This window comes from Dermochelys coriacea, chromosome 4 (assembly GCF_009764565.3).
Source record: "Dermochelys coriacea isolate rDerCor1 chromosome 4, rDerCor1.pri.v4, whole genome shotgun sequence".
NCBI lineage: Eukaryota > Metazoa > Chordata > Testudines > Dermochelyidae > Dermochelys > Dermochelys coriacea.
The window spans coordinates 131,510,601-131,529,843 of NC_050071.1; the positions used below are offsets into that span (position 1 = coordinate 131,510,601).

The 19,243-nt window shown below is 44.2% G+C and overlaps 1 protein-coding gene across 2 annotated transcripts in view; it reads right to left on the reverse strand.

Annotated features, from left to right (window-relative positions):
* Positions 1-784: 784 nt before the first annotated feature.
* Positions 785-19,243, reverse strand: part of POLR1A (RNA polymerase I subunit A) — a 55,805-nt gene continuing 37,346 nt past the window's right edge. The window contains exons 25-34 of one of the 2 annotated variants that reach the window (XM_043512692.1): positions 18,236-18,403; positions 17,551-17,686; positions 15,286-15,443; positions 14,106-14,235; positions 13,182-13,292; positions 11,959-12,216; positions 10,925-11,125; positions 9,992-10,109; positions 8,586-8,750; positions 785-2,474 (exon numbers count right to left, since the gene is read on the reverse strand). In XM_043512692.1, coding sequence (XP_043368627.1) covers positions 2,374-2,474; positions 8,586-8,750; positions 9,992-10,109; positions 10,925-11,125; positions 11,959-12,216; positions 13,182-13,292; positions 14,106-14,235; positions 15,286-15,443; positions 17,551-17,686; positions 18,236-18,403 — 1,546 coding nt within the window. In that variant the 3' untranslated portion in view covers positions 785-2,373. Of the gene's footprint in view, positions 2,475-8,585; positions 8,751-9,991; positions 10,110-10,924; positions 11,126-11,958; positions 12,217-13,181; positions 13,299-14,105; positions 14,236-15,285; positions 15,444-17,550; positions 17,687-18,235; positions 18,404-19,243 lie in introns of both variants that reach the window. The other variant, XM_038398775.2, reaches the window with a different exon arrangement.

Below are 19,243 nucleotides of genomic sequence, written 5' to 3' on the forward strand. Positions count from 1 at the left end.
TCTGGCAGGGGTGAGCGCCAATCACCCAGACGGGCTTAAGTTACAGCTCTGCCTCACTAGAAGCCAGAGCCCTGACTGTTTGCTGTCCCGCCTTGCTTAACAGTTAGGCTAACAAACTGTTACAGCTCGGCCTGACTACAAGCCAGCTGGCCAGCCGGAGCCCTTCTGTTTGCTTCCCTGCCTCGTTTAACAGCTGGGCTACAACTGCAAGCCAGAGTCCAGACTGTTTATGGCCCCGCCCTGCTTGAAGGCCAGGACCCACTAAGAACCGCTAATTCCTCCCTTTTTGTTTTTACTTCCTTTGGCAGACCAAACTGCCAGGAGGCATGGCCTCCCTCAGCCACAGACCCAGAGGGATGGCCATGCTGGCTTACACTGCCGTAGCTGGGATCCCACTGGGGAGCTAGGTGGTCGCAGCCCAGCTGGGAGTGGGGACCAGATGGGTGCAGCCCAGCTCAGAGCCCAGGCAGCAGCCAGACTGGGGGAGCCAGAACCCAGGGGGGCAGGAGTAGGGCTCTAGCTGGAGACCCCCACCTGCATCGGGGTGACAGCCTGGCTTTCTTGTCAATTTCACAGCTCCATGCCATGACAACGACAGCCAACAGCCAATTTAAGTGTAACAGCATCTACAAGGACACTACATCACCCTAACTACTCCTGATAAGTGGCTAACATGGCTCTCAGCATCACAGTCTGACACTCCTGCATTAGCTTGTTGTTAGGAAGTAAAAGATCCTGAATGCTGATGCTAGAGCTTTAACAGCACAGAAAAACTACACAAAGGTGTTTTTCCAACATCTGACGATGTCCTTTATTACAGATCCTCCCTTACACAGAATAAGTTTAAACCAAAATACAGTAAAAAGCGGTGTTATCCAACCCTGTACCAACCAGAAAGCTCTACAAATCAGCATTTCTAATCTTCATAGAAGGTCTGACTCTGCGTGGCTCCCCGGAAGCAGCAACATGTTCCTGCTGCTCCTAGATGGAGGAACAGCGACAAAGGGTTTGAGGTACGGGAGGTGGCTCAAGGTGCCGGATCCAAGGGGTGTTCACTTCAGGCGGCTCCTTGCAAGCAGTTACCAGTCCCTGCTGTTCCAAGGCAAATGCGCGGCTAGGCAGTTCTGTGCATTGCCTCCGCCCCTGCAGCTCCCCTTGGCTACGGTCCCCGGCCAATGGAACCTGCCGAGCCAGCGCTCAGGGCAGGGGCACTTCTGCCTAGGAACAGCAGGGACAGGTTGCTGCTTGCAGGGAACTACCCAAGAAGAGCGCCCCTTGGATCTGGCACCCCAAGCCTCCTGCTGCACCCAAACTCCTTCCCAGAGCCCACGCCCCAACCCAATAACCAAACTCCCTCCCTCTTAGTTAACTGGAATTTTTCCACTTACCGGCACCCTCCATTCCCCCAATATGCCAGATAAAAAAGCTTTTACTGTAGAAGTTTAAACTCTGCTTTACAATATAGTTACATGTTTGCTTTGTGCAGTCACATTCACAGCAGTTCATTTTGCTCCAGATGCTCTAGGGAGAAATCTTAACAAAGGAGGAGAAACAACATTTCACTGAGGACAGTTCTGCTTGGGGCAAGCACAGATATTGGAACAGTCTAAAAGAACTAGTGAATACACAGCATTCAAATCATGGTCTTACGCAGAGAGCCCATTAATTGTCACAGACACACTCTTTTTAATGACTGGAGCAAAGAGGCAAAGGTGCCCTGTATCTCTTTAAAAATCGTAACAGTATAGTACAAATAAATACAATAAAAGAACAAGACTTGTCTCCAGCACACAAGTTTCATTCCTGTCAACACACTGCTCAAGGCTACTTGTGAGTTTGTCCCAGAACTATTTCAAATAAGATTAGGTACCATTATCATGTGACTGAGCAATGTGGTACCTGAGGCCTATCCAGATGAATTGGAAATACCACAGACACCTCAGATATGCGAGCAGACTCTCCCCTTTGAATTGTACATGTCAAAAGCTACACCTGGCTCCTAATCAGACACACACAACTTTGTTCATCTCTCTCCAGTGTATAACAATAATTTCATTTTGATCAGAACTGAACAGGGGGTGGAGGGAGAGAAGGAAAGGTTCTAGGCCAGAGGAGAGTTTTTAGGCATGAACATTCCCATCAAATACTTTACAAAGTACATCACTTAGTTAGGTTAACAAACCCAAGAGATCAAGAGAAAAACTGGAGATACATTATATAGAATCCCTCCACACCCTGAATATATCATTAATGGTCTTGTACAAACATTCATTGGTTTGGACATTTCAGCAAAGGCTTTGCAAACAACTGCAGTGTGTGTACATCTCTTGTGACGGCCACAATTTTTTTTTTTTAAATAATAGAGGCAAAACACTACGTAAGGGGTTGCTTGAGGTCAAACAAACCAGTCCCTCCTCTGACAACTTTTCCAACCACCAGGCATGCAGAAGGAGATCTCAGCTCATCATGGGCACCTAAATCAAAGAGTTCAACAAAATCAGATTAGGGTAATTTCCAAAGGTCTTTTACAGGTTACAAAAATGCTAATGATTCAAGTATTTATTTTGTTGACAAGAGTATCAGACCTGCCATCTCAGACAGATGCTGCCATCTGCTGTTTGGATTGAATTTATCTCTGTGGAAAATGTGGACCTGATTCTTTTCTCACAGTAGTTCTACACTAGAGTACCTATTGAAATCAGAGGAGGTCATAGGCAGCGGGTGAACCACAGGCTCGGGGAGGCTAGCCCCCGGCCTGGCCCACCCCTTCCGCCTGAGGCCCTGCCCCTCCGCCTCCCTTCCCCCAACCCCATCCCCACCAGCCCTCACCAACCCCAGGTTGCCCAAGCACCTCCAGGCCCAAAGCACCTGGGGGGTGGCATGCAGCCCCCTCTCCCCACAGCTCTGAAGCGCTGCATGGCACGGCCCCAGGCGACTGGAAGCAGCAGGAAGGGGCCTCGCTGGGCTGTTTGGGGAGGCAAAGCCTTCCCCAGCCTATTATACACGCCACTCATGAACAGGGTTATTCTATAGTGGTGTAAAAGAGAACCAGGTCCTGTTTTCTTAACCAATTTAAGATAGCCCTTTTTATCAACAGACATGAAAATATAATGCATGCAGAGTTCTAAAGGAGAACACAGCACTTCAGGCTTCCTGATAAAACATTTCGCTAATGTGTGTGTTTATTTAAGGAAGTACTCTGGACCCTTGCTAGAACGTGCGTCTACATAGAGCGAATTTGCACATATAATGCGGTCGCAGCCATGGATATCAAATTGAATTACTTTAATTGTAATTCATTTCAACATGGTCCCCACGCATGGATCCCAAATCCTGCGTTCTAGCGAGGGTCCGATGTATATAGCAAACCAAAATAAAGAACGTCCCTTTTTATTACTAGCTTCTTCCTATGAAGACTAGTTTTAGATCCTTTTTGGCTAGATTTGAAGAGAACTAAAATTACTTTCACTGTAGACACATTCTATGAATTCCTTTAATTCTGTGGCTATTTACAGTAGCAATTAATAGTGTTATACACATTTGGATTATTTTGGTCAGCAACATCCTTGGTGGCACACCTACACTCTAGATGCCCTGCCACACATGTACCCCCAGACTCTCAGCCATACATGGCAAAGTGGGCCCAACCATCCCTCATTTTCTTCTCCAGAAAATCCAGGTGGAGTAGGACTCCACAGAAGTGAAGAAAGGAGACCACACATCTTGAAGAGCACAGTAAAGCATGTAACGATTTTTTCTCTGAGTGACTGTCCACATGGATTCCACTTCCGGTGACTACAAAGGAGAGACCTGAGTCAGGAGGTGGGTGCTAGGAGGCCTATTTAAACAAGGATTACAGTACAGCTCTTCCAAAGCAGGGATCAGATCTTGGAGCCTGAACTAGGGAATAGTGCTGTGTAAAAGTGTGTATGGATCCCCATGCACCCACTCTGCACATTTCTGAAATAGTCAGATTTCCTAGAGATGCCACAGAGGTTGCTTGAGCCCTGGTGGAATGAGCTTCTACCCAGCACAGATGGATCTAATCTAGCTACCTCATAACAGGATTTAGTAGTTAGCAATCCCTTGGATAGATATAACCTGACCTGCAATACTGTCTGCAAATGCTACAGCCTGGGGGAGCACCTCCTGGGTCTCATCCTGCCCAGGAAGTGTAAAAGAGCCTTGACCACATCAAGGTTACGCAGTTAGACTTCCCCGGGGGCTTGAGGAAGAAAGCCAGGAGGTGAATCAACTGATTTAAACGAAAATCGGAAACCTAGGGGGAGGCCCCATCCTTATGGAGCATGGAGTAAGGTGGACAGCCACAAGGGCTGGAATTTCCCCTGTTCTTGGAGCCGATATTGCAGCTGCTAGAAAGCTGGTTTTCATAAGCAGATGGTATAAAGAGGAGGTTAGAACCCCCTATGTAATAGAACACCTAGCATTTCTTGTTCCAGGTGGTCTATTCTTGGACATCCCCACCTGCGAAGAATGCTTTGTCAGGATCAAGTCTTTGACAGCCTATTTGTGGATGTCTGAAAATAGGCATCTGCTAGGGTATTCTGTGAATCTGCTAGGTGCAGACCCACTATTGTGAATTGACAACAAATATACTAGTCCTAGATACAAACTGCTTCTTGGGAGAGAGGAGATGACATCGCTCCATCTATTGACATTCAATATTGCTATTGTGTTATCTATTATTACTTGGATCATGGATCTGCATAGCAGCCGTAGAAGTGCTGTGCATGCTAGATGTATGGCTCTAAACTCCAGGCCATTTATGGCAGGGATGAGTTTCCTAGAGGCACCAGAGGCCTGGAGATAGAAAGGGGTCCAGATTAACTTCCCAGCCGAGTGTGGAGGCATCTGTCACAAATGTCTTAATGGACAGAGGTGACAAGAAGAGGACATTTTGGGGGATAGGATGATGCCAGTCCATGTGGAGTTTGTTGGGTAGATATACAGACATCCTTCCATGAAACACCCGTGAAGGCTGACATGCTGTGTGACTTCAGTGCACTAGGCCATGTGTCCAAGAAATCTGAGGCATGCTCTTACAGACATCCCTGGGTGAGGTCTACCATGATATGGACCCTATTTTGTGGTAGATAAACTCTTGCTGGTCTCATATCTAACAGCTGCTGTAAGAATACTATCCTTTCATCAGCAACACTTTGGACTTCTCGGTTGATGGCGAGTCCCAGATTGGTCCAGGGTGATCAGAGTCCAAGCCTTCCAAAATAAAAAAGGTGAGGTGAGGAGGGTAATGGTTTGATCAAGTCTCGATGGTGTCAAAGTTGCTGTTGTGAGCTAGATGTGGAATGTGCAGCAGAGGAGGAGAGGCAGAGGCCTTCTGCGCTGGAAACTACTACTCCCCTGGTAGCTCTTCCGTTTTCTGCAGGTATTTCTCCTCACTGTCATGTTCTCGCTGGTGCAGGTGGTGGGGCTGTACCGACTGACTCTGAGTGGACCTACCATGTTTTGCAATGGAAGGAAATAGAGGAAGTTATTCCAAGGCCAAGATTGTATATTGTAGGGGTAAGGAACTGCAGGTCTTGTGAGGTGGGGTGGTTGAATGTCCCCCACACGATCCATAGTGTCTGTATTTTTAAGGGTGATTCCTGGATTCCCCAGTAGGCCAGGAAGGCTCATAAGTGAGACTGAGGTGAATAGGGACATCTCTATTGTATTCAGAAGGACAGGAAGAAAATGAATAGTCCTCCTCTAAAGGGGAAACTACTCTATCTCGTATCCTATGGTGATCTGGAACCCCCAAGCCCACAACATGAGCTGGAGCCTCATCTATACCACTGTAGTGTTAATAATCAGTATTGAAGCAGAAGGACCTCTAATGGTAGAAGAGGAAGGCAAGGATGATTCTGGTTGCACAGTCCTCACAAGATGTCTTGAGAAACATCTGCACTGTAGAGATAGGTACTGGAGTCATGGGCACCAGAGTACTCAGCACCAAGTATGTCAATATTGGTATTGAGAGTTTGGTCCTGGGAGAAGCGTGGACGACAGATTCAGGCAGTACAATGGGTTTGGCATCAGAGGGACCCAATTTGGGCTGTGACTGGCTTTTGGCTGAGTGGCATGAAGCAACTCAATAACCTAGTGTGGTTTTTGCCTCACTGGCATCCGAGAGGGTGACCTATGCCTGTGCTCATTCTTCCTTCCTACCCCTTTCTGAAGGGTGGGTGGAAGAGGTTTGAGATTCATAGATACTAAGGTCAGAAGGGACCGTTATGATCATCTAGTCCGATCTCCTGCACAACGCAGGCCACAGAATCTCACCCACCCACTCCTATGAAAAACCTCACCTATGTCTGAGCTATTGAAGTCCTCAAATCGTGGTTTAAAGACTTCAAGGAGCAGAGAATCCTCCCTCAAGTGACCCATGTCCCATGCTACAGAGGAAGGCGAAAAACCTCCAGGGCCTCTTCCAATCTGCCCTGGAGGAAAATTCCTTCCCAACCCCAAATATGGCGATCAACTATACCCTGAGCCTATGGGCAAGATTCACCAGCCAGTTTTGGCTCTATCTGGTCAAAGGATTTGATCTCTTCAATGAAGAGTGAGCCCAGGAGCTTGGAGTACAGCCACAGCACACAGGAGCACTAGCTTAGGAGGCTCGGTTCAGGCTTAGTGAGCCCTTCTGTCTCAAGTTTTGAAGAGGCTCTTATTGAGTGAGGGACAGGGCAAAAGACTCAGCATCTAACAACAGCGTGCTCCTCTCAGAGGCAAAAATGGCACAAGAGTGCCCATCACTGAGCAGAACGGCTACGTCACAAGAGGGGCAGCTTTAAAGCCCTGGAACGTTGTCTCAGACATAGTAGCTAGATCCTGTTGTGGGGTGGGGTGGGATGTGTGTCCCTTAATCTATTAGGAAAAAAAAGTGTTTTTTTTAAATGCCAACAGGAGTATAACAAGAGAAACCACCACTTACTAGCCGAAGAAAGATCACAAAAGTTCACAGATGTCATAGGCAGCAAGAAGGAACTCAGTGACAGCTGGACCCTTGGATGGGGGCCCAAAAGGAGACTTAGGGCACTGCAGGACAAAATAATCTGATTTTGCATGCTTGGGGCACATATACACCAGTAATGAAATCCACGTAGACAAATGTTAACAAAGCAAATAGTTGTTCTTTGAACATCACATGAGGAAATAGAACAGTTATGGCTGTCTTATGTAATAAGCTAACAAAGAGGCTTTATTTCTGACTGACATCAGAAGCAGCTATTTGCTTGCACAGCCATAGCAGAGACCGGAACACCAAGCATCACCCACTATGCTATGCACTTTCAGTACTCCTCACCCCAAGGACAAAAGGTTAAATGTATTTAATCCCACAGAAATGACAGAAGACCATACAGTTGACTAAATCTAATTTGTTGCAAGTTCAATTGACACCACCATAATCCAGTTCATGACTTCAATTTCCATCTGAATGCTGCCAACAACTTCCAGATCTACCGCTCCACTCCTAAACACCCTACAGCATTTTCTGCTGACCCCTTATGCCCTTTTGTTACTTCCATATTTCATGCGTTTATCTGTGATGTTACCTGTATAAATAAGATTGATGTTCACTTGGCAGGGATCATATGTTATTTTTAAATCCACGTAGAATGCTAAATATATAAATACAGGAAGAAACAATGTGGCATACCCCTTCTTTATTCAATTTAATCCTGTATTTACACTTGCGCCTTTGCTGATTGTCATGTACACAGTGCAGTTTAATATTAATCATCTTTCTAAACTTTAAATAATGATTTTCTGTCTCTTACCAGTATATTAAGTGTTAAGGAGTGATCCTACACCCTTAACTTGTGTCTGCCCACAGACAAAAGGAGGTGAAGGTAATGGCTGAACAGATTTTGTTGGGGAGCTTTTCCCATTTATATAGGTAGCAAGGAAGAAAGCATTAAAGAGTCTGAAAAAGAAGCTGACTGGTAGTGGTGAAGGCTGGGGATGTTGACAAAATGAAGGTCTGGCTAATATGTGACAAGATAGAGCAGCTAGGTAGGACGGGGATAACCTGCTAAAGGATTAAAAAAAATATAGACAAGTGGCTTATGTTTGAAACAGTGAACAAGGAGAAGCCACTGGTGAAAAGAGGGGAACAAGTGCTTTCAGACAAACAAACTAGGAAGATGATTTTGGCAGAACGTTGAATTGATTTGAATGGAAAAGTTATAGCAGGCCAGGCAGAGGTTACAATACAGCCATGAGAGAAGGACTTGGAAGAGAGTTTTAATGGTGTAGACAGAGAAGAAAGGCCAGATCTTCAAGGTATTATAGACAAGCATTATCTGGTTCTTGAAAGAATGTTAGACTCCACAAACCACCCCATGGGAAAGGCTTCTAATTTCAGCTGTCATCACTATATTAAGAAGAGCATCCCAATTTATCTCAAACTTTTTGACATGCAAGGAGCTCTCTGTAGAGAGAGTTTTAAAATGTAGTTAAATATCTCTCAATAGAGTTGAGAGTTATAAAGGGAAACCAAGCAGATGTGAAATGCAGCAGCAGTAATGCAGAGACTTATAATTCCAACTAAAACTATTTACCCTTCATTGTTGCTTCCTTCAAAAATTTGTAGCTGGTTTCAAACGTCATCTGTTGCAGAGGGGAGGAGTTGGACTGCATTCCAAAACGATTCAGTGGTTTGTAAACACCTTCAAAACACATGTAATCTGCCACAAGAGAAAGGTGCCGAGGATCTACCACAATACCTGACAATGCAGGAAAAGGGAACATGAGAACGTTCAAGAACTAACCAGCACTAAGTTAAATCCTTATAGTCTAATCAATGGAGTTGGGGGAGGGGTAGGAGAGGGAGGGGAGAAAATCTCTTTATTTCCTTCACCACGACACAGGTAAGTCACTAATGATGCAGTGGTGCTTCTCCTTTCAGTAACTGGCATCAGCCATTTGCTGCAACACTATCAGACCTCCTCTTTATTGCATGAAATAATGGATTTGCAGAGGGACTATAAAGATAATTGTGCCTTAGCTACCTGAATGTTTCATCATGTATGATAACAGTATGCTAGTCTTTTGGGGCAGTACATTTTTTTTTTTAAAAAAAAGATAGCAATATACATGCATCATCTTTGTGCAGCCAAAGTTGGATAAGTCATTTCTGGTCCAGCCGCTACAGTACAGACCTCTGCCCCCTGCCTCCCCACATGGTTACCCCTAAATCCTGCGCAGTGGATCATCAGAGGTTTGTTATTGGGGAATCATTACACATGTGCAGGAGGTCGGAGGCTTTACCCCAGCAGGTGTACACCACATAATTACAATGGAGCTTCGGACATTTATACAGTGTGATGGTGAAGTCTGTCAACAGCCTCTACCAACAAATATCCCAGGGCTCTTAAATAGCACAAAGAAAGCCAGGCATTAATAAAAATGGGGATATTAGTGAGCAGCTACTACAGAGGCATTTACGGACCAGTAGACGTCCAAAACAGTCTTCCCTCTTTTCACGGGCTATAATGCATAGTAAGACATGGGCCAGTTAGTGCTGAAAGACAAATCTATGTAGGCAGGCACTTCAAGTGGCATTAGCCATTTCACCTTAACAGTTTCAATGGATAATGCCATCATAATATTTTATATTAAAATCGCTGGAGAATATTGAAGCTATATTTTCTCTTTTTATGTAAGAGAAAATATAGCGTCAATATCCTCCAGTGATTTTACTGAGGAATAAATGGAAAACAAAATCAGTTAAACAAGAGAATTATCTCAGAGAAGATGCTCACATATCATGAGGATGGATTCAATATGAGAAGTTAGATACATCAATTATAGATTCAAAGAAGAGACTGAAAATACACAAGTGAAGGAGTAGCTAATGCAAAGAGGTCACTTTCCAAACCTATTTACAGAGGTGAAGTTTTCCCATCTTAATGAAAATCAGATGAATCACAAGACTAACTCAGTTGATCTAATAGCAATATCTTACCATACACAGCAAACACATCTTTAATTTCCCTTTCAATCACCCTCAGGGCAGCCTCGATTCCATAGGTCTTAGCCATTGCATGAATGTCATTGGAATAAAGCCGGCTTAGGTCCAAAAGCTGGAGGCAAGGAAGATAGGTGAAAGTTATTACTGCAGTTACTGTACCTCCCCCAGATAAACTGGGATCATTTTTCTGCAATTCTCCACTTGCTCAAATTACCTCAAGGAGGCCAATATAGTCAATTACAAAGTGATCAGATGCAGGCACAACATTAGCCAGAGAAAAAAATGTATATATGTATAAATGTACGTAGTTTTGTACCCAGGTCAACAACATCATCATCATTTACATCATCAAATGTAAGGGATAGAAATTCAGCAAAGAAAAAAAATATAACAATTTCAGATGAAATTCCCAACAATGAGATCTATTGGACTATGGAAAAGTCTCTTACACAGTGGAAAGCATGATGCTTGGGGCATTTGAAACTCTCAGACAAAGCACTGGAGCTTACACTGCATGAAACAATCCTAAACTTGTAAGGAGATGGGGTAGGCAGCATAACAGATCTATTCATCTCCAACTACTGTGATTCATTTAGATGGGAGAGCTTCCTCAAGTAACACTTTCAGAGACAGCTGCAAGGAGAGTGGAGCCTCTTTGGTCATTATCTTGGCAATAAGATACTCTGTGGAGCTGCACAAAAGTCCATCCAAAGAGATCAAAAAGTGACTTAAGGGTTCACTTGAGGGAGATGTGGCACATACATTTTGAACCTGCTGGGGGGAGATTTCCAGAGGGTCAAAAAGCAGTTAGGTGCCCAGCACTCACTGAAAGTCAATGGAGGAGGTAGGTGCTCGCCTCCCAGGTTTTTCCCTAGAACATTACACAACAATTACAGATGTCTCAAGGATTATAAACATGTTACATACATCAGCATATCTGAATAGCTCTGGGAGGTTTATTCCCTCGGTGTTTAAAACAAATTCTCTCTCTCCTTTCTTATTGGTGCTTTCATTTAAGAAGCACCGCGTGATCCCTCTCGTCTCATGGACAATTGTGTTCTGCATGAGGGATGTTAGGATGGAGGAGAGATCAAAGTATGCCTTCATCAGAGGAAGCTTCAGTGAAACCTAGAAAAGAAGAACAATGCAGCGTTGGACTGAGTCAGAGGGCAGGGAGGTATAGGCTCAAACACTGGGTTATTTCTTTTTAGGGGAAAGAGATTTACAAAAACACCATTTATCATAGTACTCATTTATTTACAAATGGACCGATCCTGATGACACAGCTTCCAACGGATGGGTATTAACAGGAAACAATACACTCCAGGCCCATTCACTCTCACATTGCAGCTAAAGCCTTACTGACATGAGCTCTAAACAATTTCGCTCTTGTTTCAACCACACAGAGGATCCCTTTACCTGCTGCTCAGTTCAATTAAGCCAAATCTTCTTACAGCTGCAAAGCTGCATGCTCGTTTAACACACCCCAATTAACATGTGTCTCCTTTGCTGGCCATGCACTTTGGAAGATTATGCAGGTTTCCCTACTCTGAACACACACACAAAGCCTATTGTTGCCTTGCTTTTATGCCTTTACAACACACCCAAAGAGTCTCCCATGGTAATGTCAACCATCATCCCCCATATGGAAAGACCTAGGTGTGTACTAAATAAAAAGCCTGAGGCAGAATGAAAACTTGTTAATTGCCACTAGAAAAAACACATCCAGCTCCTGTAATTTAAAATCTACAGCCAGGAAATGTCTGCTTATATGCATGAGCTAGATAGTCATCATATCTGCAAGTTAATAATAGTAGTGCTGAGAAAGAGGAGCAGCATTCTACTAGAAAGATTTATTTATTCTTTGAATTATAGTAGCTGTGCACTGTAGCTTTGAAGATACCAACATGCACATGCGCGCACACATAAATGCAGAGGTTTTCCAGTCACCACCATCTTACCTCACACCAGAGCTCACTTTCTGTATCATATGCGTAGTTGACTATAGATGGATGACTGCTCATCACAGCACTAACTCTTAGCTGTGTTGAATGCTCTAGTTTGGGTCCTTTTTCTTTTTTAGTCTGACAATTAGATTCATTCTGAACCCCTTCTTCAGCATCCTCAGCCCTTTTATCATCATGCAACATGCCTTCGTCCTCTTCTGGATTTTCGTCACCATTTTCCTCACTGTTCTCTTCCTCGCTCTCATAATCAACCTGCACAGAGATTATATGCTTAAAATCCAATCTAGACCCCATATACATGGAGAGCACTGCAGGAAGCAGTTTTGTTCACACAAACCCCTCACTGCGGAAGTGATCTTCCTGTCGGACAGGTTGACATGAAGTTCACTTTTAACCCTTCAAAAGGCAGGTTTTGCCTATAAAGACAGTGGTACATATTCATTTTAGTCTCAATTTCTTTGCAATCGTGACATGATTTCTCAGCATGATAGGTTTTACTAAGTCTTATTAACTTCAGACTGCATCTCATACACACACACACACACACACATATATAAATGTACACCACCATCATGCAAAATATGGCTGTTTTCTCAAGGATTCTGGGAAGAGAGCAATGCTTCTACGAGTGACTCTAAAGGAACTCCACATATTTCAGCTAGTTCACCCTTATGCTGAAATGATATCTATCTGTCTTAAATAATAGCTATACAATATAAACACATAAGGAGGCGGTTTGTTTAATTCTGTAGAAGGGTTATAAATTGGAGTAATAGGATGAAATTAAGTAAATTTAGATTGAATTACAGCAAGAACAACTTGATTACCAGATGCATCAATCCTGCATCAGCAGGGGATGAACTAGAAAGTCCACCAAGTCTGTCATCTCTAATTTCTATTTATTGGTCTATCAGACTAAGGAATACTGGACAGATGGTGTCCAGATTGACAAGGTGGTTTATACCTAATCTCTGATGCTAAGTGAGGTTCCAGGCCAACGATTTCACAGAATGGGCCAAATCCGCAGAGATGCTAAGTACTTTCTACTCCCACCAAAGCATAGAGCTGATCAGAAAACAGGAAAAAGTTTTCACAATTTCTTTCCCATTTTTGTTTGACATTTTGCTCTGACAGAAATTCTCTGAACCAGCTCTAATGAAGTCAATGGCAGTTGCAGGTCTTCAGCACCTCTCTAAAATTGGTCCCAAAGTCATTACCTCTTCTTCCTGCTTCTCTCTTCGTTTTGTATCTGTAGCATCAGCATCCCCTTCATCTGCTTCACCATCAACGAGCCTCCCTGCTTCCTCCTCGTCAGCTTCATGATCATCCTGTGCCTGGAGAACAGTTACAAGTGAGAAGCACAAGCTGATTCCGTATTTTGATTCTGGTCCTGGAATATGCCCAATGTTAGACAAGAAAAAGCCTGACCACTTGGAAGCTTCCCCTGAACTAAAAGCACTCTGCTAAACCTATGGAATGCAACATTCTCCTATCCTTCCACCTGAGACTGTTTTCAATGTAAGTGGACGAATATTCAGTATATCAAGTCACACTCAGAATCCTATTATACAGGAACAACAAAGCCCAGTTGGTGATACTTTCAGGCATTAAACAAGAGACAATTCTGTCGAGGATACATCCACTATCACCCTGTTTAGCCAACACCCAAAGCCTTCAGATGAAACAGAGCTGGCCAGCAGGCTTTGAAAAATGCTGCTCCCTTAGGTCCTCAACCCAAGAGCAAAGTGAGGGCAGCAATCACTGGGGCTAAAGTCAGCTGGGCACTTTCATCCAGTAAATCCTAAGGGACATGGGAGTTTAGTAAACCTTAGTTTGCCAAACTATAGTAAGCTATTCATTTCCGTGCCACTCTCTGGGAATGTTATTCTGAGCAGAGTGTGTCACCAAATTGGCTTTTCAGACCTTTGTCAATAAGACTGGTTTTTATAAAAATACAGAGATGGTATATACATAAAGGGCATCTTTAGAGAATTATTAGTGCTTCAAAAATGGAGATAGTATTTGTATAGTCATATAAAGCACTATACGTGACAAGTATTAGCATTCTATGGATAATAGCATTTTAAATGATGTGCTGAGCTCACAAAGAAAAATTTTCTAAGAAACTAATTTTCCCCCACCTGATTTTCTTGGGATTCTCCACCACTGCCATCTAGATCCCTCCGAGTTGCTTTACGAGTATTGACCACGTTGAAAGATGCCAGCTTTGCACTCTTCCTTTTAATCGTTTCCAGCAAGATTTTAAAGAATCTAAAAGAAAATGCAGTGCAAAATCTCCAAGCTCAGATGTACCATAATCATCTTCCAGGCATTGCAAGATGCATATGTTCTGTTCAGGAAGCCAGTCAATTCAGAAGCAGAGGACAAACTCGTTGATGCGTTTAAAAGGACTTTTAAGGTGGGACAAATTATTTTGCTTCCCCCCTCCCCTTTTTTTCTTCCCAAGAATGATGTTGTGTGTCTTTCAGTTACATATGAAACCACCGATCCAAAGCTTAAACAAACAATTAGCTCACCCATCAAGATCAGTGGGCTATCAAATTGAAAAAGAGGTAGGAGAGCAGTTTTCAGTGCTGCTTGTTTATTATCACATTATTTTTTAAGCAGTGAGAGTGGTCAAGACTTCTTTAAAAAAAAAAAAAAATCTCAGTCTGAGCTAACACTGCCTGAAGGAAGAACAAAGAATGCTGGAATGAATGGTGAAGTCTCCCTTGTCACACAAAATCCAAACAGTTTTCAAAACAACTGTAGCATGGTTCCTCTTGGGTTTTCTTTTACTGTATATGTAAAGTTTGGATTAAGATCTGATTGAAGGGATCAGTCTCCCAAGATAAACCATCTGCTCTCAGCCTCACCTGAAATGTTATTGCTGTAAGAAAGTTCCTATTTGGTCAGAGAATTATGGAATCCCTTATAATTCAACAATCCTGCCTGCAATAGATACTACACAAGCGGAAGAGGGGGTTGATTATACAGATTATTCTTTAGGCATGACAGTAGAGAACAGTTGAAAATTCGGCCCCCACCCATACAGACTAGTTATGTAATGCATGTGCAGATCACTACTGTTTATTATTTTGAAACCTTTGCCATTCTTCATTTAAATTATTGTTAACTTTGTTAACATTGTTAACTCAGCAAACAGCTGTGTAGACATTACTGCACAGATCCCTTCATGAGTGTCCAAAATTGGAAGCCTCAAGCAGCCCTGGTGAGATCCTGCAGCCTAGGATGAATTTAGGACTACGCAGATGGAATGAGTGAAGAATGAACAGCGGAGGGATTTGAAAGTGAACTGACCGTGTTTCCATGAAGTACAAGATGTCCCTCGGCTTCAGACACTTCTCCTCCCGATAGTATTCGTATGGCAGGAAATAAAATTTGATTTGGTAGAGACGGTGTTTGCTTAGCTTCCCTTCTATGCACAGAGACTCCTCAACTTCAACTTTTTGCAAGACCTGAAACAGCAGCGAGTAAAATTCTGCCTCCTCCAAGCAAGGCATTTCATCCACTCCCCAGAACTTCATCCCTTTTTATAGGAGACGAGTTGCATGTAGCAAGCTGTCAAACGCTACCTGCGTGCTGGTTTTGGGGACATGGGGAAAGAAACTACACCCTGTACTCCTGCGGGCATTCTGCACCAAAAAATTAAAAATTCTGTGCCAAAAAAATCTGCATATTTTATTTGTCAAATAAATGTGGAGGCTCCAGCATGGCATTGGGGAGCACAGGCCACTGGCTGCACAGAGGTGGGAGATCACTCAACAGCTCCCGCCAGCCCAAGGGCACTGACTCAGCGGTGAGGCTGCACCCAACCCTGACACAGTGCAAGGACAGGGCCTGCCCCAGAAACACCCCAGGGCCCTGCCCCTCTATGCCAGATGCACCAAGTGTGAGCAGGCAGGCTCAGCAACGCAGGATCCAAGTGTGAAGGGGCTTAGTGTGGGGGGATCCCTGTGTGGATTGAGAGGGTTCTATGTGGGGCAATCTGGGTGCGAGTAGCTCAGTGGGGGGCAGATCTGGATGCAGGGGGGTTCTAGGTGCCACGGTTATGGGACTTTGCAGGGGGGTCCAGGTGAAGGTGGTTGGTGCTCAGTGGGGGGAGGAGAGGATTCAGTGGAGGGTCCAGATGCTGCGGGAGGAGGGCTCAGTGGGATGGGGATCCAGGTGCAGATAGTTGGGGCTCAGTGGCATGGTCCAGGTGTAGAGGGAGTGGGGCTCGGGGGGGGCAGAGGAGGGGGTTTCTGGATACGAGGGGGTCTGAATGCACAGGGGTTGCATGGATGGGGGAGCAGCTCCCCATACAGTGATCTCTCCCCCTGCAGCTGAGGAGTGATAGATGCAGAAAGTGAGGGAGTGGGAGATTGTTTGCAGAGCTTCCTGCAGTCTGGGGAGAAATCTGGGGGTGGGTCTGACCAGGCCCCAAATGCTGTACAGGGAAAGAGGAAGTCCCATTCTCCCCAGCCCAGCCAGGACTAGCAGCTGAGACCGGTGCAGGGTAGGAGCCACCAGCCGGTCTTCCCCAGTCCTGCCCCCTACCCCACAGTGATTTTCCTCTCTGCTGGCTGCCTTGAGCACCCGAAACATACTGCTGGGGAGAGTCGCATGACCTCTCTTGTGGCTTCCTCGTCCAAGTCATTTTTCTACGGGGAAGCAAAGAAATCTGCAGAGGACATGAATTCTGTGCGTGTGCAGTGGCACAGAATTCCCCCAGGAGTAACCCTGATTTGGCACTTTCAGCTCAAACTTAACTCGGCAGATTTGCATACACGTTGTCTTTTCTCTGACAGAACTGCTTCACCTCCTTTCCCTGCTCCCTCCAAGAAGCCATAAGAGCTCACACATACCTCAGTGGGTCAGACTCAAGCTAGTGATTCACATTCACTTGCTCATTGAATTATATTGACCCTCCGCAGGCATGGCCACACGCAGCTCCCAGTGGCTGCGGTTCACCATTCCTGGCCAATGGGAGCTGGGAGTGGCTGTGCCTGCAGACGGTCAATGTAAACAAATTGTCTCGTGATCCGCCAGGGAATTACCTCAACGGGCTGTGTGCGGGCCGCAGGTTTCCCACCATTGCTCTAGTGCAAGTCTCTTTAGGATTAACGCATTTCCTAAAGGCTAAAGACAATGAAAATCTCCAATTCGAGACTTAACAAAATGAGCGGGTGGTAAGACCAAGACAGGCTGCCTCAGAGATAATGCATGGACCTTCCCCTCAACATACTGTTATTCACCATTACCCTTTCTTTATTGTCCTTTGGTCAGTTTCTAACCTGTGACAGTGCTCTTATTCAAGTAATTACTTTATATAATCATACTTATCAAAGCCTCTTTCCAACGATCTAATTATTCAATGAATTCAGCAGGCAAGAATAGTCATAAAAGGACCTCTAAATCCCAAAATCAATTCTAGGCCTTCCTCCCTCTCACCCTATTCAAACTTGCACCCTCTGAAAAAATCTGGGACAAGCAATGGTTTATTAAGTTGCTGACTGATAGTGTACCCACTTTTGGCTGCAAGGAGCCACAAAACATACACAAAAACATAAAGGAGAGGCTCACCTCGGCTAAGCACACTCTTGTAAACTGTTTCTTAAGCCTTTTCACCTTCTTGTGAGCTTTCTTGGTACTAAACACAGGAACGCTCATCATTGGAGTTTTAATGTTAGCACTAGCTACCATGAGGATCTCCCGCAACCTTTAATAGAAAATACCCTCATAAATTAAACTATAAGGGCATAATACAATCAATAAGAATATAGTTCATTTAATGAGGTAGCATGCAATACTCTCTGGAACCTCTCTCAAATCAGTGTGCATCTAAAAGCTATGGCCAGTGCAACACTTGTTCCATTTTAATTTGGTATTCATTTCCCCCATCATCAAATATATACTAAATAAACAGAATATAGCTCTCAATTGGAATATCATCTGGATTCTAAGAGGCTTGAAATGATATGAAATAAAATGACGTACTGACTAAAAATAAAAAACAAAAAAGGATATTCAACTGCACTTCCTCTTAGACTAGATGGCTATTAATAGGTCTGGTCCATCTCCAATTTCTGTGATTTATCTACAACGTTTTTAAACACCCTTGTTTTCCATACACAGTCACCAGTGATCAGTAACCTCAAGGGATTGTTTTGCTCTCAGTTCACACATGCAGTTTCCAGGAAGTATTAATGTGTACTATCTACAAGCTTCAAAAGGGATAACAGACCCAGAGGGAATAAAAGTTTCTTACCTTGGAATACCCAATGTGACATTCATTTCACCTCTGCCAGCAAAATGAAAGGTGTTCAGAGTCATCTGCGTGGAAGGCTCCCCAATGCTCTGAGCAGCAAGGAGACCCACAGCCTCTCCTGGGTCACACAGGGACCTTTGCCACTTCAAATGCAACAAGCTGTTTAATCTGAAGACAGACAAGAGATGATCGCACACTGAGGCTTAACTCAACACTGTAAGTAGAACACTCAAAGAAGAAACTAGGTGCAGACTGCAGCATTACTCTGGTTACCAGGAGTGTTTTCTGTTTTACACCCAGGGTTGCTTTTGGAAAAGTCAGTGATACGGATGGGTCTGCAAACACTTAGTCCTCCATAAATAGTAAGCCAATTCATATAACTCTAAGGGTATGTCTACGTGCAGGGGGGAAGTGAGATTCCCAAACTCACACTAGCTCAGCTCAAGATAATGTACTAAAAATAATAGCGTGGTCATTGCAGCACTGGCAGTGGCTTGGGCTAGCTACCCAAGCTCAGACCCAGGGGTTGGGCAGGCTTGAACTCTGGCAGCTAGCCTGAGCCACTGCCACAAATGTCCAGGTTGCTATTTTTAGCACACTAACTCGAGCTGAGCTAGCATGAGTCTGTCTAGCCCCACTGGGAATCACCCCTCCCCCAGGCAGTGTAGGCATAATCTAAACCTGAGAGGCACAGTCTACTGATCTGAGCATACAACTATGAGCCTTGAACGAGTCATAACCTCTTTGTCTCAGTTCCCCATTTCTAAAATGTGGATACATTTACTACTACTTGCTATCTCACTGAGGTATAGTGAGAATTAGTGCGAGTTTTTATACCGAATGCATCCGATGAAGTGAGCTGTAGCTCACGAAAGCTTATGCTCAAATAAATTTGTTAGTCTCTAAGGTGCCAAAAGTACTCCTTTTCTTTATAGTATTACTGTAATACTTTTTTTACCATTGCATAAATGTAGCAGAAAATGTATAGTGCAACTGACAGAGAGTGCC